At 47.8% G+C, this 23184-nt stretch overlaps 10 protein-coding genes across 10 annotated transcripts; 5 read left to right on the top strand and 5 right to left on the bottom strand.

Annotated features, from left to right (window-relative positions):
* Window positions 1-169: 169 nt before the first annotated feature.
* L203_103217 (uncharacterized protein) lies at window positions 170-3097 on the bottom strand (the record flags this gene model as incomplete). The annotated part of the gene is made up of 3 exons (XM_066212621.1): window positions 170-1612; window positions 1662-2743; window positions 2794-3097. 3 exons carry the CDS (start codon window positions 3095-3097, stop codon window positions 170-172), a joined length of 2829 nt encoding a protein of 942 aa, XP_066068718.1.
* A 116-nt stretch (window positions 3098-3213) lies between these two features.
* L203_103218 (nicotinate (nicotinamide) nucleotide adenylyltransferase) lies at window positions 3214-4860 on the bottom strand (the record flags this gene model as incomplete). Its single annotated transcript, XM_066212622.1, has 4 exons — window positions 3214-3304; window positions 3353-3543; window positions 3587-4032; window positions 4077-4860. 4 exons carry the CDS (start codon window positions 4858-4860, stop codon window positions 3214-3216), a joined length of 1512 nt encoding a protein of 503 aa, XP_066068719.1.
* A 680-nt stretch (window positions 4861-5540) lies between these two features.
* On the top strand, window positions 5541-7283 carry L203_103219 (uncharacterized protein; the record flags this gene model as incomplete). The annotated part of the gene is made up of 4 exons (XM_066212623.1): window positions 5541-5663; window positions 5712-5939; window positions 5987-6407; window positions 6454-7283. The coding sequence occupies 4 exons, from the start codon at window positions 5541-5543 to the stop codon at window positions 7281-7283; spliced, it is 1602 nt and encodes a 533-aa protein (XP_066068720.1).
* Window positions 7284-7477: 194 nt separating this feature from the next.
* On the bottom strand, window positions 7478-10205 carry L203_103220 (uncharacterized protein; the record flags this gene model as incomplete). Its single annotated transcript, XM_066212624.1, has 5 exons — window positions 7478-9035; window positions 9078-9229; window positions 9277-9344; window positions 9414-9842; window positions 9935-10205. The coding sequence occupies 5 exons, from the start codon at window positions 10203-10205 to the stop codon at window positions 7478-7480; spliced, it is 2478 nt and encodes an 825-aa protein (XP_066068721.1).
* A 769-nt stretch (window positions 10206-10974) lies between these two features.
* L203_103221 (uncharacterized protein) lies at window positions 10975-12061 on the top strand (the record flags this gene model as incomplete). Its single annotated transcript, XM_066212625.1, has 3 exons — window positions 10975-11037; window positions 11264-11320; window positions 11369-12061. The coding sequence occupies 3 exons, from the start codon at window positions 10975-10977 to the stop codon at window positions 12059-12061; spliced, it is 813 nt and encodes a 270-aa protein (XP_066068722.1).
* A 683-nt stretch (window positions 12062-12744) lies between these two features.
* On the bottom strand, window positions 12745-13353 carry L203_103222 (uncharacterized protein; the record flags this gene model as incomplete). The annotated part of the gene is made up of 1 exon (XM_066212626.1): window positions 12745-13353. One exon carries the CDS (start codon window positions 13351-13353, stop codon window positions 12745-12747), a length of 609 nt encoding a protein of 202 aa, XP_066068723.1.
* Window positions 13354-13647: 294 nt separating this feature from the next.
* L203_103223 (uncharacterized protein) lies at window positions 13648-15716 on the top strand (the record flags this gene model as incomplete). The annotated part of the gene is made up of 2 exons (XM_066212627.1): window positions 13648-14995; window positions 15043-15716. 2 exons carry the CDS (start codon window positions 13648-13650, stop codon window positions 15714-15716), a joined length of 2022 nt encoding a protein of 673 aa, XP_066068724.1.
* A 745-nt stretch (window positions 15717-16461) lies between these two features.
* L203_103224 (uncharacterized protein) lies at window positions 16462-17235 on the top strand (the record flags this gene model as incomplete). Its single annotated transcript, XM_066212628.1, has 3 exons — window positions 16462-16836; window positions 16897-16977; window positions 17029-17235. The coding sequence occupies 3 exons, from the start codon at window positions 16462-16464 to the stop codon at window positions 17233-17235; spliced, it is 663 nt and encodes a 220-aa protein (XP_066068725.1).
* Window positions 17236-17350: 115 nt separating this feature from the next.
* On the bottom strand, window positions 17351-20557 carry L203_103225 (uncharacterized protein; the record flags this gene model as incomplete). The annotated part of the gene is made up of 15 exons (XM_066212629.1): window positions 17351-17385; window positions 17435-17522; window positions 17573-17817; window positions 17869-17950; window positions 17997-18108; window positions 18166-18432; window positions 18481-18513; window positions 18654-18712; window positions 18764-18799; window positions 18854-19322; window positions 19371-19834; window positions 19883-20147; window positions 20199-20341; window positions 20406-20440; window positions 20488-20557. 15 exons carry the CDS (start codon window positions 20555-20557, stop codon window positions 17351-17353), a joined length of 2403 nt encoding a protein of 800 aa, XP_066068726.1.
* Window positions 20558-20882: 325 nt separating this feature from the next.
* Window positions 20883-22726, top strand: L203_103226 (protein BTN1; the record flags this gene model as incomplete). Its single annotated transcript, XM_066212630.1, has 6 exons — window positions 20883-21042; window positions 21091-21183; window positions 21246-21436; window positions 21485-21724; window positions 21776-22559; window positions 22632-22726. 6 exons carry the CDS (start codon window positions 20883-20885, stop codon window positions 22724-22726), a joined length of 1563 nt encoding a protein of 520 aa, XP_066068727.1.
* Between the last annotated feature and the right edge of the window lie 458 nt (window positions 22727-23184).

The raw sequence follows: 23184 nt of genomic DNA on the forward strand, positions 1-23184 counted from the left end.
CTTTTTTGTATATACTTGATATCTATAGATCAATTGGTGCTTGAAAAGAAAATCAAATGGATGGAGATGAATCTTGATTACATATTATATCGCTTTATTTGTATGACCCTATGTAAACAAACACTAATATACAAACTTGCTAATGTCCTTCAAGCTCGTTGGTTGTAACTTAAGCATCATCATTATCAAATCCAGGAGTTCCAGCTCTACTCATGCTTCTCTGTGCCAAACCCATCTCACTCAGATTGACTCTACTCGAATTCCTTGAAAGCACTCTACTACCTAAGGGCGTGAACATTCCGCCTGTCCCTATTCCGACAGAAAATCCATCAAGTATAGTAGTAGGCGACAGCATGGACACAGGCGGATCATTCCATCCAGCCGATGTTGCAGTTGTAGGTGTCAACGTATGCTCGCCACCACTTCCACTTCCTGTGACTGCAGTATGGTGGGAATTTTGCCTACTCTTGTATGGCCTGCTGTTGCTTTTGAATGAGCTGCGAGGCAGGGATAGATGGGATGGAGGGGAGGTAGTGAGGCCTGGGGTACCTAGTACAGGCGAAATGGATCTGGCGCTGCTCATTGTGGCAAGCATTTCCGGTGTCGTTTCAATTCCACTTATTCCACCCTTGATTGAGGTTGGGGTTTGGTTATTGACGAATTGAGACTGAGCAGGGATAAAGTAGGTCGGTGAAGAGCGAGGTGTACCAGGCTGTGAGGTGTATGCTGGTGTACCACCTCCCATACCCAGAGTGGACCTGGTTATCCCTCCAGGCATGGAAGACATTCTTGTCCGGGGTTTCATTCCCAACACTCCCATGCCTCCTAAACTAAGAATGTTTTGAGAGGAAGAAGAAGTGAATGGAAGGGAACGGTTGAGGAGATTGGAAATCCGGAGTGACCAGAGACGTAAACGACCAGGTGTACTAAACCTCGACTCGCCTCCTACTGTTGTTCCCAAACCTGCTGCAATGCCGGGGCCAGGGACGAAACCGTCTTCCAAAGTGGACGCGGAATCGAAAGAAGAGAAAATTGATGAGAGCCAAGACATTCTTGAGTTAAGATCGAACGAAGAATATGGCGTTGAGATACTAGGTTTTCGTCTACGTGAAGGCGAGTGACCATATCCCGCATATACTCTCGCCTGATTGCAACGATGACGTTTGAAAAGCCAGCCAACCAGCGCCAACCACAATACCACCCAGATCCAAATGAAACTTACGCCCATCCCCTCCAGATGGCCTTGGACGTTGTGTGATAAACCGAGAAAAGCCAAGTGCTGTGTCCACCACGATTCGGCAGAATGCGAGCGTGGTGGAACCGCTTTCGATGCTTCAATAATCATTTTGCCAAGTGTCCATGAGATGGCTGTCTCGCCAATTTCGTCCATACTCTGAAAGTGCCCTTTTCTTTGGCTCGGAGAAAATGATTCAACTAGACCTTTTTCACGTGCACGTCGTTCCGCCTCAATGTTGGTATCACCGAGCGTGCCACCAGTCAATGTCAAGTTGCCGCCAGCGTCGACTAGGCGAGGAATACCAATCCCGTTGTGTAGGACATTGGAAATCCAGGCGCCTTTAAAACATTGCATTTCAGGTCGAGATGGGTCAGCCTACAAGGCTGAGTAAGTATGTTGTCCGTCTACTCATACTGCGACCCACGTTCATGCTATCCAAACCACCTTGTTCAACCTCTCTCTGTACTTCCTCCCAACTTTTACCACAATATTCATTCATCCCATTTTCCCATTCTCCCCAGTCCCACACTTTACCCATATTCAGAACATGTCTTGTCGTGTACCAATATTCAGAGATACCAATAAATCCTCGTTGGTCTGAGCGGTCAAAGTCGATATGAGGAGTAGGCTGGCCTGCAAAAAGGCAGTAAGAGGTAGGGCATGGGGCCGAGTGCTGGAGGAGCGGCGTAAGAGCAGTGAGGCAGTCTGAGAATGACCCTGTGCCGATCAGTTCTGGGGTAGGGCTTCTTGAACTGCTTGGAATTTTGAGATTGACAGGTAAGCAAGGATCTGGTATACCGTTTTCCGTTTCTGCCATATCTCCCTTTGCATGCATATCCTGCCATGTCTTTAAGAGATTCTCCACATACCGCTCTCTCGCTCGATTTGTCCCAAAACCAAGCCAACTGGCCGCAAACACATCCCATTCCACATCTTCTCCACTCAGCAGCCTCAACGTCACTCGTTTTAGATCCTGCAATGGAAATCCCGACGAGAGGAGTTCAGTATGGGTGGGAGAGAAGGCTAGTTGGGTCGAGGCGCCACCCATGTCGAGAAAGCCAAATGTGGGCGAATGATGCGCAACATCGACCGGCGTGACGGACCCGCTGGACGATTCAGGCGGAGCCTCTGCCAGCGGAGCGAGTGGCAGCAGGCCATGTGGGTCATCCTGTGCCAAGGGAGCATGGCCAAACCCATCCATAAGATAGTTGACCGCGACCCATCCCCATATTCCCTCCTCCTCACCCGATATAACTCTCACACTTTCACCACACGGCCCCATCCCAGAAGGGCCGTCAACGCGAAAAGGGTATCGGTCTCTGAGTGTAGAGCATGCGGTTGCGAGGATGGCATCTCGCCGTTCAGATGACAAAAGACGCATACCGGCCGTTGCGAGCATGTAAATAGGTGTCGAAGATTGTACAGAGGGCGGAATGTGTTGCAGTGCATGGCTGAGCAGAGGCGCGAGGTATTCTCCAATGTCAGAAGGGTTAATACTGGATATACCTATGCCATTGTCAGTCGAGTCTATACGAATAGAAAGACAAGCCATATACCAGGCTCTATCCGCTTTACCCAGTCATCCCCTTCAACACCCTTGCCAACCTTTACAAGCCGTCTCAGCGCTTTCTCTTGCATGTCTTGCTCTCTTCCCTTTCCCTTGTATCCATCTTGCCCGCCCCACCACCATCTTCCGCCTGAAGAGGAGGAGGATGTTGGGAGAGAGCGTATGTCCTTGATAATCTCTGCCCGTTCCAAGTCTGGGTCTCTCCAAGAGTATATCTGCAACCGTGAGCCTGACGAGCCGGCGTCAATAACAAGAGCATAGTGAGTTGTGAGAGGAGTTGTTGACGGAGCCATACTTTATGGAAAGAAGAAAGAGAAAGAAGAAAAAGGAAAAAAGAAAAAAAAAGATAATTTCTTTTTGAATAGGTGTTTCCTGAAAATTAGGAAAAATACATAAATATATAAATATTCTACTCATTTTGAAACATTCCCTTGCTGTCACTTCCACTATACAACTTTTGGTCATGAATATACTGGATAACACTGTTTGGCAACAGGTATCTGACCCAGATGTCAGCATGCATCAGCATAGACAGCGTCGAAACTCACTTGATAGACATGCCTCTCCTCACAAACAATCTCACCTTGGTACTAGAAATATCATTATAGATCAACTGCTTGATCACAATCACATTCCGTCGGTGGTGATAGAGGATGTCGTGGGACAAGAGGAAGGCCCATACATCTGAGCCAGCACGCTCGACAATGAGGCAGCCAAATCGTCCAAGAATAATGTGTAGCTATGCCCCATCAGATCAACCGTTTCTCGTCCATCTCACTCACATCGGGCTCGCTCCATACACCAGGTTCTCCGAAACTTTCAATCAAGTCACCTCCAGCCAAAAGCATAACCTTGTACCTCCTTCTCTTTCCGTTTCTCATCTTGACTCCTCCTTGGCCTCCCTGTCCGCCATTCAACAACTGATCAAAGTGATCCAACACGACTGCCGTACGCTGGTATTCGTCCTGACCAGCTTCCCATGGATCCACCATCAACCATGTCGATGTGTGTTCGACCGTGAGCTCACACATTCTCACGCGGTGTGGTGCGGGGGCGAGACCAGGCTTTTTGTAGTAGGACGAGACAGGGGAGTAGTAACCTGCCATGATTTCATACATCTGGGATTCGAGAATCTCGTCTTTTGCCATCTCAAACATTCTCAGGTGCAGGTAGGTTGGAGGAGAAAAGGAGCCGCATGCGACAATGACCAGTGGGATCTTGCTCTCGTCTGTCAAGCGGTCAGCACTGGGTAAAACGACAACACAGACGTACCATGCATCTTGTTTCGCAGACGATGCTGGGGAAACACATAAGGCGCCTTGCCTGCAAGGTATGCCCCGCTACCACCGCCTTCATCCTGCGGAGCATTCAGGTCCAAATCCGCTTCGCCATCATTCCTCCCCTCGAGCGCATCGTACCCCGTCTCGGTCTTTCCTGTTCGTTCCGACTTTTTCCTATCCAAGCCGTCCGTTGTCTCAACAAGGTCGCTCAAGACTGTCTCATCCGCGGTTGCAGTTGACGTTAAATGCCTTGGTGTATCGTCTCTGTCCACCTTCTGACCGTGCTCCTTTGTGGGGGAGCCTCCGGCGCCGCTCGAATTAAGAATATTCTGCAAAGAGTCGTCCGACATCCTCTGCTTCACATCCCTCGCAGCTTCCAACATGGGCGATAAGCGTCGAGACGCGAACGGTTCCACGCTCTCCGCTTCCGTCAAGGACAGCGTGTGCGAGTACGACATAGCGGATGAAGGCGGACTCCCAAACATATATCCCGAGACGAGTCTGCGTGAACGAGACTTGATGAGGTCTTCGTCAGAAGGTGGCTGTGGCTGCGATATCTCCTCGAGTGCCGAGATTGAATGACAAACAGAATCGCTCGACTGTGACGGGGACGACCTCTCGTTCTTTTCACCATCTCCATTCGGACTCGGTCCTAGAGACACTTCTGGAGGTATTTTCAAATCTGAAGTTGCGACAGCGCCAAACGGTGGTGACTCTTTGTGATACGAGTGTGGTCCCATCGCTGGAGCTGGGATTTTGAGGTTGATTGAAGTCATCCGCCGGGTTACCAGTTGTAAAGGTCATGGAATGGTAAATGGAAAAAGAGGATGGAGATTCTAAGCAACTTTTATTGACAGTCTTCAGGGTTGTCTTCTTTTTTTTCTCCCTTTTTCTCCTTTCGTTATATTAACAACTTTTCATTCCGGATCTCCCTTGGTAACCTGGTTCTCTCTTGGTAACTTGGTGGTGACTCTGCTGGCTGCGTCGGATGCATCGGTTGAGCCTTCAAGTCGCTCCAAGGATGTTTCGGGATGTAGAGACAACGTAGAGACGGACAGTGGCTGAATAGTCGCCTGGGATACTCTAAAAATGCTCTAAAGTTCCTCTTGAGGAAGCTGGGCAGCAATGGCGTACAGTCTTCGTTCTTGTTGCCTCGTCTTGATATGTAGGATGCAGGATAGATTGACTGAACGACTGGTAGGGTATATGGCCATACCTATCTTCCAATACTGGGTACACCGCAAGTTCGCGAGCCAGGAGTCACTCTCTACAGGAGTTTCGAGATCCCAAGTACAAGGGAAAAGGAAGATAAAGAAAAGAAAAGAGAAATAGAAAATCAAATTGGTTATGATATCAAGTTGCAACAGTGGAATGGCCTCCACCTTCACTTGACGGAACTATATATCCACGTCGATTTTGTATCTATACTTGTTACATTATACTTGTAACTTTCATAATGTCGCTCTCCCAAAGTCAACAAGAAGCATTGGATAATTTGTGGGCAGTGACAGCATCGGGTACAGAAGGTGCAAGGCAGAGAGACAAGGCTTTACTCGAAGAGAACGGTTGGAACGTCCAGGTAAGGCAAGCCCCATTTCGACGGTGACAGCGCTGATCTTGGGTATAGGCCACCGTGGAGCAGATTTTTAGCATGGATGGGCAAGAAAAGAACGATTGGCCTGATGCAGGACCTTCGTTGACGACCGCATCGAGTCAGACAAGGGTTCAGGATCCGTTACGCTCACCAGTGCGAGGCTTGAGACGTTCTGGGAACGTGGGTGGTCGTCCAAAGCCGCGAGGGGCACGAGGGACTGCTACTGTCGGGCTGTCGCTCTGGAGCATCGTAGCTTTCCCTGTGAATGTTGTCATTGGACTGGTCAGCGGGGTTTGGTACTTTATCAGTGGGTTCTATCTGTGTCGCGCAGCGTTGACACGTCCACAGTTGGAACCTTTATGCCGCTGGCATGGCTGCCCCATCTTCCCCAGTTCCTTCTTCCTCCTACGCCTGGCTGGCCGACTGGCCATCTTCCGCAGGATCCCACGACAGCCTGTCTTAACTTTGTCCGCGATCTGGAGGTTTTCACCTCATCATCTTCTCAGGATGGGACTCTGCCTTCGTTTTACGTAGGGCCTTACCGAGAATTCTTGATGCATTTGCGAAAAGAAGGCGTCGTTGGCTTGGTAGTGCTCGTGAGTGCGGAGCATGAAGATGACGGAGAGTTCAAGCGAGGGACGCTGTGTGATCGGGACGTTGTGAAAACTCTGAAAGACGAGCATGTGGCTGTCTGGGCTGCAGACATCTCGAGCCGAGAGGGCTACCAAGGTTGATCTTGTGGAATAGATTGTGGTTTGTTACTGACGCAATCTAGTATCTCAGACTCTCCTAACGACATGCTACCCCTCGCTCACCTTCCTCTCCACCCTCCCTTCCTCCTCCTCTACTCCCAAATTGTCGATTCTGACCACCATCGCTGGTTCCCCGAGTACCTCCACTTCGCCCATGTCTGTCCTTCATACTCTTCAAACTAGCATTCTCCCACGCACCAGACCTTTCCACACTCGTCTCCGCAACGAACGACTTGCTCTCGAAGAAACTCGTCACTTGCGTGCTGAACAAGATCGTGCATTGCGTGAAGCCGAACGACGCGACCGCGAGAAACTGGTTGAACGCCAGAAAAAGGATGAAGCTGAACGATTACAAAAGGCACGCCTGGCAGAGGAGACGTTGCGGCAAGCCAAGAGGCAAGAGAATCGTCGTGAATGGCGACGTTTTGCGAGAAGTCACCTTTTACCGCCAAACAAGGGTACGATACGTGTATCGATCCGAACACCCCTCTCTGCCGAGAGACATATTCGACAGTTTCAACCGTCAACTTCAACGGTGGATTTATTTGTGTATGCTGAGACGCTGCTCATTTCGTCTTGCTATCCCGCATCAGACGATCCTAGTTCACCGCCTGAAGGGGTTGACCCTCTGGCGTCAGAAGGTGCGGCATTGGAGGAAGAGTTTGCGTTCTCATTGGTGACGGCTTACCCTCGGCAAGAGGTGCAATGTGTCAAACAAGGTGGAGAGGCTGTGTGGGACATGATCAAGAAGAATGGGGGAGCATTATTTATAGAGAAAAAGGAAGGAAGGGAATGGGAATGGAGGGATTCAGGTGAAGAGAGTGAGGAAGAGATTGACGATAAAGATAGCTAACGATGGCTTTTCTTTCACACTGCCAACTCAAAGCACAGTCATAAAGAACAAAGATATGATTCATGTATGAGTTCAATGAATATATGATTATATATATAGTTTGATGGTATTTCCTTCTAGGATAGAATTCAATGCTGCTGTTCCCGCATATTGTCCTCTTTAACAAAATAATGACCAAAATAAAATCTAGAAAACTAAGATTTACTGATTGTTCTTTCCCTAGCAGCCCTCTCCTGTTTCGCCTTCTCAAGTTCAGCCATGGCTTTTTCTTGTTCTTTCCTCTCCGTTGCGGCATCCAAGCCAGAGATGAAGTGTTCAAATGGTATCACTTCGCTGTCAGGTCTCGCTGCGCTTCTCACGGTAAACTGGCTATGGTTGCTTAGCGCTCTTTTGTGTTGTGACCTTCCACTACTGCCTGCCTCACTAGTGCTTGAGCCTTTGGGACTTAAACCAGGACTAGACGACGATCCAAATGAAGGTTGATTGTAAGCAGAAGGCGGGAATATGGATTGACCCCGCAGATGGGGAAGATTGAAAGCGTGTGGAGTAGTAGATTTAGACGTAGAAGACCCGGGTTTGGTCGAAGATGAACCCGGCGTGATTGTGTTGCTACCAGACGACGTAGCGAGAGCAGAAGGAGTCATATATGATGATTCGTGCGGGTTGTTAACTAAATTTGTATTAATCTTTAATCTAAAGGGCTCAGGAATTGATCCAGAGCCAGCTGAATCTCGACCTAGATAGGGTAGGGATGTAGGAATAGGGGGGACGAATTCTCCGGAACCCGGGCGACTGTACCATGCACTATGACGAGATGTTCTGTCTGTCATTATACTCATCCGTCTTTCACTGCCTGGCGCAGCGCCAAAGACAGAAATGATATCACTTGGAGCAATGGTACTTGTCCTCTCGGGCTGTTCATAACCACCGTTAGCTCCTTCCGTGGCAATTGGAGATAGTTGAGGAGGAGGAGAAGAGGGGCCAACAGGAGGCGGCGGCGTAAATGAAGAAACATTTTGAACAATGCGGAGTTGGACGACTTTTTCTTCTTCGATGGTTAGATAACGCGAAGAAGGAGATGTTGTACTAGGCGAGCCACTAGTTCCACTTCGTGCTCCAGAGTTACCACTATCGCTCGAAGTGTAATGACTCATAGAAGTTCCTTCTGGTGTATAAGTATACGCAGGCAACGCGGTGCCACGTCGACTGTTACCATAGCGCGTCGTAGCATAATCATTTTCACTGACAGACATAATACGTCCTTCTCCTTCTCGGGCAGTCTCTGGGAATGGAGAACGCAAAGTAATACCAGAACGTATACTTTCGGAAACGGTCTCGAGAGCTGTACCAGGTGATATACCGCTTTTTGCTGTGTAATTGCTTATAACAGGAGAGGAAGTTGTGGGACTGGAATACCATTTGTCGCTCATTCTTTGGCTTTTACCCTCGAGATATGAGAAGAAGGTGGCATCATCCACTTCAGTTTCTGGTGAGCTTCTGCCGCTCTGATTGCTCTTTCCACTTTCGCTTCCCCAGCCCCAGCCTCGCTTCTTCTCGCCTTTTCCGGATGATTCTTTCAAAGACATTGAGGATTCACGGGAATTTCTGCGGCCAAGCGAAGGGTGCCGACGGCGTCTGATAAAGTACCACACGATAATTGCCGCAAGTAAAAGCACGAGAGCAGGAACAAGAGATACAATAAGTTTACCTTTTGTCGTGGAGATAAAACTTGAATGACGATGAGATGGATTCCTGCCCGTCATCAGCAAAAGCATAAATTATCTATAGACATACAATTTCGAGAGAACGTCGCCCTCAGCGGTAAGAACGACAACGTCCAGCGCCATTTTCTTATCGTCCAAATTTGTCATGGTGATGTTTGACGTTTGAGAAGCATCCAGGTTTGTTGTAAACCAAAGCAGCTCATATGCCATGGACCAAGGAGACTGAGGTGGCTTAATAAATAGTCGAAATCACCCATTGCGATACTCACAGTTAGGTTCATAAAAGGTGCTACAACTTGCCCATTCAGACTGATCTGCGCTCCACCATAATCCGGCCCTGTGGTGCCATACAGATACACAGCCGAGCCTGTCAAGTATGAGTATGATTCCGTTCATAGTCACTCACCAGACCCAGAAAAAGTGACGCTTGCTCCCTTCTTTTGCGTGATAGCTAATGTCTTGTTGAAATCATTTGACAGATTACCAGCCTCGCTCAAACTCGTCTGCATTCCAGCTCCACTCCCTAAATGTGTCCAATCTCCTTTATACTCAAAACTCGCGACATCCGACGCTAGATACGTATCGTCAAAAGTGACATTGGTGCCGCTCGGAGATGGACGCGACCCTTTGATTCCCCAAAAGATGACTTTTTCACCAGATGCTACCGGCCCAGATGACCAGGTGACGACATGAGTGCCAAAGGGTAAAGAAACAGACCAAGGAACATCTTGCCCGGTAGAGTTGGAGGCGCAAGCTGGCACAGGCGCGGATGTATTGATGGCCACGGTCGCAGCGCACGAATCAAATGTCGAAATAAGCAGTGTCAAAGAGGTGGCTAACGGTGTGTCAGCAACACTGACGGAGGCTGTCCGCCATAATCATTCTCCAAAGGACTCCTCCAGCTCCAACAAGCTGCTTCAAACTCACAGGAAACATTGAAAGAGATGGTAGAGTTGGAGGTAGTCGTCGCGTGAAGCGTCTGATCGTACCCATCAGTCTGTAACGCATACCCCGCCGTCCATGGCGACGAGTCTGATTTGGGCGCATAAGAGATGAGAGGCGAGCTGCCCAGCGTCAGTCTATCCTCCACCCAACAAACCCACCTGTCTGGTATAAAGAATGCACTTGACGCCGAATCGTCTCTCTTGTACGAACGATGTGGCGCCGTTATCCAAGTAGCCGTTCCGTGAGGCGACATATTTTAAACACTCCAAATAAGCTGACGTTGAAGATAAAACAAAAGTCAAAAGAGATACCAATCCAAACTGGATAAAGTCGATCCCATCGGAATATACCGAAGGACCACGAGTCTCTTCACGGAGATGTTTTGAAGGAGGGTCGTATGGGCTGTGGGTAAGGTCAAGATTCGCCGGTAAGCGAAGGTATGCTTGATGTCCAGCATCACACTCATAGCGCCGTCTTGCCAATGATGGATGGGTAAACACGTATAGACGTGTGTTGCAGGGGTTTTGTGTATAGCACAATGTTTGTGTAAACGGCGCTGGTCTTCCCTATATTCCTATAAGGTATAGCTGTAACTCGCTGCGTCCATGCTATAGGGCTTGTGTAGGGTGGCGATAGGCTCGATATAGGTGAAACAGCCTCCAATGGCAAATTCCTTCGACATACACCCAAGATTTGCGGTGTGGTAGGGACAATTCATCCCCTTTTACCCTCGTCCTCACCGTCGATGCTTCTTGTTAGAGGCACTTTGGTTCCAAACCGTCTGGAAGCAAAGGACTGAGATGCCAAATGTCGCATCGATGTAGTAATGAAACAAGAAATAATCACGTTGGAGATGATAAAAAATGAAACAATGGAAGTCGCACGCCTAACCAGAAATTTCGCACGCCTAATTATACTCCCTTTCGATCTGACGTACTGGCTATGGGGTTCTTCCTGCCAAACACGGTGAGTGGTTTGCGGGGCTCCGCATTGATATAGCCATGACGAATATCATGCATTCTATGCAAGCAGCACAGCGCAGAGTGCACTCTGCGCTGCTCTTCACCCATACATATCCGCCTCCTGTATGTCCATTGTTTCCTTGTCAATATGAATTCATCTACCTATATCCAAACAGCCAAGTGCTGTATCCGCAAAGCCACGTGGAAAGGCTTTCAGCGGAATCAACTGCCCGGATTGGGCAGTTGTGGCCAGTTGGGCCATTTTGCGTTGGGGCCCCGAAACAAAAAATCCCCAACTTTTTACTACCAACCCCAACACATTTTTTTTCCACGACAATGGATATAAAAGGTGGAAAACGTTGACTCGGAATTTCCTTTATTGAATGCTGTATATTTGATTCCTACAGTGAGCGAATCGACGCATATGCTTAAAAGTACTGATTCATCCAAACAGGCATACCCGTTCCATAGCCAGTCCACTCGACGCCCAATCCGTGTCCGTCCCGCTACCGTTGAGCGAAAAATGCCTTTCAACTTGATCACACCTCCCGTCACGACGCAGCCTTCTCAATACGAACAAGACGACTGCTTTTTCTCAGCGTTTTCCTGCTACAATCGACGAACGAGCAGCTCTTCGGATGGTGACGGAGAAGACTCATCGCCCAGCGAGGGGAACGAGTCGGTTGGCGAACCGTCCTTGAGTAGAAAGTCAAGGTCGCTTGAGACGCTGGACGGCGGATATACGAGCAAGGATCAAGATCTACATACTCCTCCCGTCTCGTCTCCCACCACGTCGCCTACCTTTTGTCCTCCCTCGCTACCCACCCGACCGTCCATGGTCCGCGCGACGTCTGATACCGCATCGGCCAGGTCTCATTCCGCACCCATGTTTCATCCTATTCGCGCGAGCCGCCCCAGAGGCCTCAGCCCGCTTATGCCTATGACACCCTGTAATCCGAACCGGCAGAGTGGCATGCCCAAATCACAGCCACTCTCTCGAGCACTCTTTGCGCGTATGGCCGACACCCCTGGCGGGATGGGCTCCAAAGGCGCGGGCCACAAGCAGCAAAAGATCATTGTGCCTACCAAGTCGTTCAAGACAAGTTTTACGCTGGACATGACGTCAAGTGAACTGGCGAGGCGATAAAAAAGAGTGCGTACGGACGTTTTCTAGCATCCAAAAGGACGATTCCGGCCCATGTAGTGGGAATAGGCAGTATTATTAGCATAGGATTTGTTGAAACAGCATTAGGTATCCTGTTCATTGTTGATACTTTTGTAATATTACGTCATTGTTGGTATCACCATTATGCACATATGCATCCCGCTGTCCAATCTACTTTGGTATTCAGCTGCCTTGTCAAAGACACACCTCGGTGGAATGCCACGTCATGTATGTTCCCTCACGGTCACTGTCCGCTTGCAACGCCTTACCTCTCTCGGCCTCTGTCCAACCGGCGGCAACGTCCGACCTAATCTTCCGCGGATGACGCCGCACATTTCCGATGCACGGAGGAAAAAAAAAAAGCCAAATAGTCGTTAGCGTGATGCCGTTCATTAGTGTGTCGCGGCATTCATCTATGCTCCATCATCCATGTTGATCGGAAACACAGGCTGTAGGTGGAGATGGATGCATCTCCGAAATTCGCTTTCCAATCGGTAGGATGGTCCCATGTTTCCTCTTTCGTCGCGAACCATTCGGTGGAGCGCTTGGATGGCGTAGACCCGCAGACAGACAACAGGCAGTGGCCACCAAGCCAGCCAAGCATTGCTTACAGAGATCGTTCCGCAGAAGCCAAGATATGATAGGAAAATTACGGCCATGGTGCCTCACCAAGCCAACCAGGCATGCAGCATTGAATCTTGCCATGGATCACCGGTAGCCTCCTTGGCGACAGCCACTAGCGGCATAAGCCGATAAAACACACGTGGTCCATACCTTGATGGGTTGTATAAACACACCGTGTGCAAGGAAAAGTCATGGATGGTTCCAGAATCGTGTGTCACGTGCCACAGTCCCGATCTGGAAGTCCCCCATGACTTTGCAAACGCCCCCAGAGGACGGAGCATAATGAAATTAATCAAGAAACGATCGCGGATAATCAAGGCGGGGCGTTGGGTGACAGAGCGGAGATGTCCGCCACGAGGTGCCACGAAAAAGTGAGCTAACGGCAGGGCTGATGTGAATGCCAACGCTGCGGTATCTATATGCTTTTTTTTGATTTTGAATTGTTTTATCTTTTTCCTCTTGTCGCCACCGCGATTTTTCTTGCTGCTGTTTGACATTGTGTTGGCGCCGCCGTCAGCAGCATCGGACGGACAGACGGACAGACAGACAGCACCTGCTGGTGACACTGGGTGATTTTCGGGTGACATTGGCCAGAGCGATTGGCTTGGCTGGGTGCTGTAGAGGCGTGTCTGCGCTGCCACGGTAGGCATTGGCCAGGCGGTTTTTTTTTGTGTTTTTTTTTGGGGACGATTGAATGTGAGTCGATGGGACGAGCCGACGGTTCGAGGCATAGGTGGCAAAGATGGTGGTGAGCGGGACGCGGAGAGCGCCGCGCACCGTGGTGAGAGGAGGCCTGATGGGGTCGACGGACTGTCTGAGGATTTCGCGTTGGGATAATCGCTGACGGTTGATTTTGTGTCTGCCCCACCTCCCCACTCTTTTTTTTCTCAACTGTCCAAACACACCCTGTCGACGAATTGCGCTGCCAGCGAAATTGAGCCACGATGCCTGATTCCGAAGATTCTTCTCCGACGACAGGTTTTGCCTTTGCACCACCTACCTTGCCCCCGGGCAACAGCACGTTTGTCCCTTCGTCGACTTACAAGCCAGAGCCTATGAAACCGATGTCGCTCGCGGGAGGGTTGTCATCACCGGCCGGTGCATTCACGCCTGCTGCAAACCACACTGCCCCGGGTCAGCCTTATTTTCCAGACGCGTATGCCTCGGAGTTTGGGCCCACCAGCTCGTCGTTCTCTTCTACGTCAGGGAGCACAGCCAGCGGCTCGTTTTCCTCGATCGATACCCTTCCCGGCAACAGCCTTCCGAGCATTTCCAAGGAATTTGCCAGGCCGAATGCCAGCGATGCCAGGCGGCCAGCGACAGCAGGTGGGGCTTTGCAGTCGAGAGGCAACTTTGGATACCTGATGGGCGGGAACAGCTCACAGGAACGGACAATTTCGGGTGATGAAAAGGTAGCGGACGGCGCGAGGGAGAATGGGTACGCGAATCCTTTTGAAAACTCTCCGGATGTCAAGACGGATCGGCCCCAGCATTCATCCTCGGCGATCTCTCCCGCCGATAGGAGTATCCAACAGGCTATGCCTTCACATCGACGGGCGTCTGAGCCTCAGTTTAACATTCCGGGATCCAGTTGGACTTCGTTTCCGCCTTCGTCGTCCCACCACGCTGCTTCATCTACCGCTTCACTGGCCTTGCCCTCTGCTCCGGCACACCTCTCTCAAATAGGCGTTTTTCAGCAACAGCAACAAGCTACACAGTACGGCCTTCCATACGCTCGGTCTACGTTTAATGGTAGGCCTCAGACGAGTGATGGCTTGCCGAGCTATAATCATGTACATGACTCGGTCACCTTGCCCAGTGCTCAGTCTATCGCTCGTCAAATACCGGGCATCGCAAACACATCCTCCTTTTTTCACCACTCACCCATATCGCGATCATTCGCGGATGATCGTTCTATGAGTATGCCCCCGCCTCCCAATACTTTTCTAGGGAATCGGTCGTTTAGTTTTGAATCGGCTCGAAACCCTATGGCATCAGGCTCGGGTGTACCAAGTTCTCTTCATTCTGCGTACATTCAGCCGCCACTGATGGCTGCGCGATCTGCCGGATCAATGCCGCCAAGTGAACAAATGGGCTATATGACTCTTGTCAATCAACCTCAATCATCCCACTCTGGGCCTGTGCAGAAGAAGAGACCAAGAAGAAGGTATGAAGAAATTGAACGGCTTTATCCTTGCGGATGGAACGGTTGTGAGAAGGCGTATGGGACTTTAAATCATCTTAATGCGCACGTGATGATGCAGAAACATGGTGAGAAGAGGTTGCCTTCGGGTGAGTAGCTGCTTTGTGTGCCTTGGCTTGTGCTGATCTTGACCCAGAGTTCAAGGAGATGCGCAAAGCGTGGCGAAAAAGAAAGAGAGAGGCTGCCGCCGCCCATGCAAACGCACAGTACATGGTTAGCGCCGCTGCTTGGCAAGCCAACCAACAACGTCTGTCAATCGTTTCTAGCTCGTCTTCTTCAGAGTCGGAATGGGAGCGTCGTGAATCTAATGCCTCAGTTTTGTCGGCCGGAGCCGACCCCCGTGGTTCAGTGTCATACTCCTCTGGTGGATATCCTTGGGGTCAGCCTACACAGCCTCCAGTCTTGTCAGTTGATTCAAGACCTACGACCGCTGGGAGTAGCGTTTCAAGCTTGAGCGTAGATGGACGATATATTCCCACGCCACCTGCATCTGCTTCGCTTCCGTCTACTTCATATACTTTTGCGAGCCCTTCTGCGCCCCCAACGTCTGGGGCAGGCAGTGTTGCTACTCGCCGACCGTCTGCGCCTCAGCACCTTCCGCTTCCATCCCATAACCCCATGGAGGGTTTTCGACAAGCCGAAGGGGATTATCCAACCCCAACTGCGAATAATCCCTTTCCTGCTGGATCGTCTCATGCTCAGAACAAGGCGGCTCTGGGTTTCTCCACTTTGACTTCTCCAATAGATCAAAGCGGAAGCGCAGAGGAAAACTCTCACGACTTTGGTGGGCAATTTGCCTTTCAACGGTGATAACGGTCTTTGACGTATTCGTTTTCATCGTGCGAATCAACACAAAGAAGTCACTTGGATGTCAAGGGTGTCAGACGCCTGAACACGACTATTTTTTTCTCCTCTCGACACATCCACTAAAGACAATCCGATTTCTTTTTATTTACTGCTTTCGTCGCTCTCGGTTTTGGCTTCTTCCTTGAAAACATCTATATATCAACCACACCGAAAGACTTGTTCATCTCGAGCTTACCACATGGAACTGTGTATGCTCTGAAGACGCCAAGACTGGATAGATACTTCTTCAACACTGACAGATTTTTTGGGCGGTTGTATCATTAGCTCAATCAGAAGAAGCAATCATGAACAAGCTTGATGAGAAACTTGGAGAAACAAATGGAGAAGGCTCAATAGATTTTGTAGAATTATCGTGGTTTAGGGATTATGGACTCATCGCATCGCATTCAACAAGATAATAATAGGTATGAATAGTTTAGTTACAAATGTAAATATAAAAGCAAACACTCAGAGCGAGGTCTTGCAGCTTGCTGTTCTTGCTTTTGCTTGTCTCTGTTCAACACTTTACAACAGTCAGAGCATCAAGAGTCATTCTACTTTTGTTCTTTCAGAGAATCGCCGAGAGAGAGAGGAAAACGTAGCATCTTCCACATCATCACATTTAAAAAAAAACCTCCACATCATGAATGACTTTAAAAAATACATTTAATCCAATCCATATCATCAACATCATCTTGTGCTTTACAACATGTTATTCGATATGGCTACCCCTTTTCCATCTCTCTCACCCAACACCCTCTATTCATTCTCTCAACACCCTATCGCCTCTCGCTCATACCTTCATTCCACCCTTCTCGCTTTTGACGATGGTGATGGATTGGGTCCACAGGCTGAGCAACCTCCGAAATTCTATTCGAGCGCGAGGATGGGTCCCTATGACGTTACTGGCACAGGCGCAGCCACACCTGAGATCAAAGGCATGGTTCGCCCAAGGGACAAGGAAGACTGCATGCGACGTCGAGCTGAACGGCGAGCGGTGATGGGTCGTCCTCCGGCGGGCGTCATGTTGGACATTCAAGAAGAGAAGATTTCGATGGATGAGGATAGGGTGGGACACGAAGAGGTATGTTAGTCTCTTGGTCCATAGCGAAAGAAAAGAGATTAACAAGTGTTTTGGGTATAGCATAATGTCAACATGTTTGGTCATCGCTTTCTCTTGCCGTATGGAAGACGGCAGACTCAGATGGAAATGGATTCAGCCCCTGTAATTATCGTTTAACGGACGGACTGGAGCTATCTAACCAGTGGAAAATAGTCGCCTTCGCCAACAGAGCCTGATCATGAACACCGTCAAGAAGATGCTGCGTCTGTTCCTACTCTTGCGGTCGGCGAAGAAGACGAGACTCCTACTCAAGACCTTGACGCCAGTATCGAGGATTTAGACGCCGATAGCGCCCTATCTGATACGGACAGCCATGGGAGAGTCTTGCATGACGAGGTTCAAGATATGGATGAAGAATGACGTTACTCCGTCCAAACATGTATATAGTATACATTTGTATCCTTGCGAACAACATCCCTCAAGACACTATTTACGGACTGGACAATGTTTCGTTCTCTCGACAGATTAGGATCCCTCATTTAGCAAAAACAAAATCCACGCTTTGGGGTGCTACAAATCTCTTAGTTCAAAAACTTTACGACGTATTAGCAAAACCCACCAGCTCCAATGACAATCTTTTCAGGAATTTCAACTCCATCTCCGGTGATATCCAGTAACCTCACATTCAGCGCCAGTTCGGTCAACACCTTGATCGCATCAGTCTCTACCATCATCCCTAGCAAAGGGTGAAACTCACATGAACATAGTTGGCACTATCTTGGCTGACCATCCCCTCATCTTTCAGCACTCGTATACCATCCGACCATTCTGCAAGCTGAGCCGCGTGAATTGCATCTACGTCCAATAGACTCAACTCGCTGCTGCCGATGCCAGTAGATGAATTGGAAATCAATGAAAAGCTCAATTTGGATGCCAGAGGCGAACGAGAATTAACAGCGTGTGATGTCTGAGTCCGGATAGCAGAAATTTCAGAGAGTTGTACTGAGTATCGCAAATCAGCTTGGTTGCCCTGAACATCTACTTGTCACTTACAACGTCGAGAAAGCGATTCAAACGAAGGGCTACCATGACGTTGGGAAAAATCATCCCATGCTATTACTTTTTTATCTTCCGACTACCAGATACATCAGCCCTCAACCCGAATGAATGATGTAGCTTACTAGACGCAGGAAACGCAGAGGCTTGACATGACTGGGTCTTGCCACTGTAGCCAAACCTGGGGTCACAATTGTTGCCGAATTAAACCAGCTACCTTGCAACATACAACCAATTCTAAGGATCGTCAAATGAGCAACACTCTATTACAACAAACACCAACTATATGCTGACCTTTGCTCACAAATAACTTCCCAAACCTCTTTCCCAACCTTTTCCTTCAAGCTTCTTACCGCATTTCTCTGCATCATACCATCCTCTCTCTCCAATAAATCCATCTGTCTGTCTCTGATCGTTCGATAATCAGTAGACAAGAAATCAGATTCAAGATGAAGCCAAGTCTTGGATGATTCGTCAGTGAGGGACAAAGAAAGTTGTGAGCGGATCAAATGGGTCAAACGAGGGAAATCGGATATTTGAGAGTTTGACTCTTGCCACATTCTATGACTCGGTCAGAATTGACACTTGCATGCATCTGCAAAATCTTACCGAAGAAAAAATTTCAAAGTTAAATGATGTAGCCTGGGGAAATTTAATAAGAAAGGTTGAAAGGCCGTTGAATTATAGTGTCCTGCTTGAGAAATTTTGTAATGTTCGCATAAAAGCTTGACGCATTCTCCACTACATCATTGTTAGATCTTGTTGTCCTGATGGTCTCTTACCTTGCCTTTCCGATAGGACAGCGCCTCTCGGGTGGTTTAGCATGCTGTTCTATTACAAGCTTAATCCGATCTCGATTAGCATAACTAAGAAGAGTGAGGCACTTGCTTACATTGTAAAATCTTTCCTCATGAATCGCAAACCAATGCTAATTGACTGTTTAAAAAAATTGATAAAAGTTGGGAATTCAACTTGAACTCACCAAACACTCTAATCCTAACTCGCCGACGTTTCTAAACATTTCTCCTTCGCTTATCATACCGCCTTCTCCCTCATTACCCAAACCAATCATTCTCCATCCCTCCAAACTTCTTTCTACTTCCCCTAGGCCAAGATCCCTCGTTGTACCAGGGATTTCATTGATAATTTCCTTCTCTCCTCCTCTCACTAAATTTTCCAATCTGCCAGCCTCCCATATCTCGTGAAGCATCTTGTTCTGATGAGCATGATGCGTAGGTCTGACTGAGCGGAAGCGCTTGTGCTGAATGATGAGACACAAACGAGTCTGAAAATTCAAAATATGAGGAGAAATCACGTTGGAAGTATTGGACGAAAGAAGCCGGGAGATATAACGTCGGATACCGAGATGTTCTACAATCCAAGCAAGTTCATAATATTGACGAGAGCCTTCCTGATGCCCTGACCGGAGACAAGCGTTGATTAGACCTAAGCTATAATTCGACGTGAGTGAGTTGATAAAAAGATATTGTAAGACTTACGTCTCAGCAACAAGCTCTAGATCGCCAGTCCCCTCAAGTCTCTTGATGAGTATCTTGAAGACGAACTCGGCGTTTGCAATAGCGTTTTCATCATCCTCGCCTATATGTACCAAGTCCAATGACTTGATCAAGGTGTATATCTTGTCAAAGCCATAGCATCTTCTTTCGTCTTTTCCCTTTTCTTTATCCTTTCGCCTCCCTTTACTTCGCTCTCTATCTTTGCCACCATTGAGGAAGTATCCTTGCCTGGATGAAACGCCGGTACCATTATCTCCTGTGCCAGCAATTGCCTGCGTGGGAGGAGTCGAGATAGCTAACTTTCTTAAGATGGCTGTGGCGGGCCGGAGAATGTTTGGCTGAGAGGATGAAATGAGGATGTTGAGAAGACGGAGGATGAATGGATCTGTTAATTCCGACCAGCCTGATTCAAACTCGAGAATTCCTCTGACACCTTGCAAGGCATACTAGATGATAGATTAATATGGCTCAAGATGTTGCAATAATACACTCACAGCAAGCGAGTTGCCATTCAAACCGCCCTCATCCTTTTCAAGCAACTTTATAAGAGTCTTCATGCCTCCCTTGAAGAGGAACTCAATAGAAAATTCTTCCTCCTTAACGTATTTCTGAAGATTAAACAAAGCCAGTTTGAGAGGAATGTGATCATTTGAGGTTGTCGAACTTGGAGTGGTGGGTGAATCTAATGTAGGAAACCGCTGCGAAACTTTCAAAGAAGCGACCACTAGCAAGGCCTCCGTCGTTGGTGATGCACATAGTCTGTTTCTAGTCAGTTTCCGGCTGGTCTAGGTATGTACATAGGTACCATACTTGAGAACATCATGATTATATACCTTGCTTGGAAGGTTATTCTGAGTAACGAGAACATCTTCTTGATCTCGAAGACATAATGTGAGATGATGTTCTTCTGTTACAAATGATGTAGACATGATTTCGACAATATATGCCACTCTCTATGGTGCAATGAATACATCAGTTGACTGATCAGCTTCAAAGTGAGCGACCTCCTAAACTGACAGCTTCTGGGTCAATTCTAGCAGGTATCCGCCTCCCTGCTACTATCAGTAAAGTTGCTACGAGTCCATAAAGAACCTCTCACCCTTGTAGGTTACAATGTTGGTAGGGATGGCCCCTTTGCTAGTGACTGGTTGAGAATGTGACTGCTCCATGATGCCAATCCTATATAGCGAGGTTTTTCCTAGCTCGTAGAAATCTCTTTCTCTTCTTTTGCCCTTGAGAGTTGTCTCTGTGGCCAGCAAAGTATTGGATTATCAATAAAACGACAAGTTCTTGAGAAGAAGTAAAATTAAAAATCTAGAGTCTTTTTTCTTTTTTCTTTTTAATTGAATTGTTTGTTTACAATACCGAACGCATGCACAGACCTCACCTCCACTTGCCGAAAACAAAGATAAAGATAAGATATGTCTTGTATTTTTCTTTTTCTTTTTCTTTTTTTCTAAGCCCACCAGCAAATAGCCAAAAAGAGGTTATTGAATGCAAAATCTACCTCTTACTGTCATTAATCCTATGGCAGACAGCACACATTATGGACCCCAACCACGCGAGAGTGCTAGTCAAGGTGATGTCTTGGAGGAATTGAATCAGAGGTCAAGCGAGGACGATGAAGATGAAGATGTCGGTGAATGCATAGCAGGTACTTTAAATTTCTTTGAAGAAAAACAGGAGCATGCTTATGAGACAGCAAATGATAATTCGGGAGACATGTCAAAGAGTGCAAAGTACGCAAACAAGAGATTATTTGCCGCCTTTATGATCTTTGGACTTCTTAATAATGGTCAGTTTTGACGAGTAGCTAGTGTTGCTGTCTCTTGTTGGCCGCTGAAATTTTTTTGATAGTACTTTATGTCGTAATCTTGTCGGCAGCTCTTGATCTTGTCTCTGCTGACACGCCGAAAGGCGTCGTTGCCTTTTTTAATATCTTCCCAGCGTTAATTACCAAAGTGGTTTGGCCATTGGTATCCAATGGAAGGATCCAATACACTAGGAGAGTCGGTTTTTGTACCCTTTGCAGCTGGCTTGGGATTCTTGTATGTCTGTTTCAACACCTTGTGGTCTCAAGACTTATTGGAATGTAGACAATCTCATTTTCTTCGTCCCTCACTCCACGTCTTTTAGGAATCGCGCTAGCCTCGTTGTCCAGCGGGCTGGGAGAGTTGACTTTTCTCCAGCTGACGACAACGTTGCCATCACGCGAGAGCTCCACGACAGCGTTAGGTGCATGGTCCAGTGGGACAGGCTTTGCTGGTATTGCCGGTGCTGGCATATGGTGGTTATTGAGAGGGTTGGGCGTCAAGAGAGGTCTTGGCATTTCAAGCGTGAGTGTCCACAAAACAGCAACAGGAGCAAGCTGTGCTGAAAAACTCCAGTTTCTGCCTCTTTTCTTTCCTGTGACATATACATATATAATGCCACCATTTTCGCATTTAACTACTGCAGCTGCAGCATACCAATCTCTCCCTATGGATTTCGATCCACCGAGGATACTGGTATCAACTCCATCGTCAGAATATGTCCCTCTTCATCAACCTTTACTTTCTGCTTCATCCGAAACAGAGCCTCCATGCGGTCAAGTTCGGCTTAGACTGTCAGCTCGCGAAAAGTTGAATTTGCTCAAACCTCTTGTGATAAGGTATATGCTTCCGCTTTGTGCAGTATACGTGGAGGAATACGTTATCAACTCTGGAGTTGCGCCGACACTTGTGTTTCCTGTTCCCACATCTGGCTTGTGGTCACGGTTATTCAAGTCTACTCGCGATTATTATCCCTTCTGGTCATTGACATACCAAACTTTTGTCTTTTTATCGCGCTCTTCCTTATCACTCGGTCTTCCTCCTCTACCAAAACGATTTCTTCCTCTTCCGGCCATCGTTCAATTTGTTGTACTCTCTTTGCTCTGTCTCCAAGCCAAATCCTTCATCTTCTCCTCTCCTGCATACACCCCTCCCTCTATACCACCATCATCAGGCGTTGATCACTCTATTACCATTGTCTTCTTGTTGATATGTCTCGAGGGATTATGCGGAGGCTCAGGATATGTCAATACATTTTACCATGTCGGGCATGAAGGCGACGAGGAGAATGGTAATGAAGAAAAGAAGAGTATGGAGAAGGAGTTTAGAATTGGTGCTGTTGGTGCTGCGGATTCTACTGGTACGATTTGACATTGAAACTGGACGAGATATGACAGTCTTCTGACCTGGGTGGCTTTTTCTTAAATTTTAGGAATTCTTTTTGCCAGTCTGATATCCATGCCTTTGGAGATTTCTCTTTGTAACCAGCAAGTTGAACAAGGAAGAAGGTTGTGCAGGGATTTATGAACACGACAAGAATGAAACTTGCAAATAGGTCATAATTGTGTTATTGTATCCAGGCGATATTGATACAAGGATCAATCTTGAGCCCTATCACAAAAACGATAGAGGTCTCTTTGACGACCAAGTTTGTTGAATCCCAACGAAAATTTCAAGTATTCTTCAAGATGTTTTTGTTGAGATTTGGTAACGTGTGTAAGTAAAGGAGAACAGCGACTATAGTCAAGCTTGAAGAATTTAATGTCATCTGAGTATTTTAACGCTCAGGTAGCATCTACTACCATTACAACAATGAAGCTCACTTGATCTAGAAATGGCAAGGTTGCAGGATCGAAGTTGGTGGACAACCCAGGTAGATTATCGGATGACAGGCACTGTCAAGTTATGGCTTGCATGTATAGAGAAAAGAAAATCAAAGATATAGATTGAACTCCTTCATATCTCCAGACAGGTTCAATCCACAA

The sequence above is a fragment of the Cryptococcus depauperatus genome, chromosome 3, assembly GCF_001720195.1.
Source record: "Cryptococcus depauperatus CBS 7841 chromosome 3, complete sequence".
In the NCBI taxonomy this organism is placed as follows: domain Eukaryota; kingdom Fungi; phylum Basidiomycota; class Tremellomycetes; order Tremellales; family Cryptococcaceae; genus Cryptococcus; species Cryptococcus depauperatus.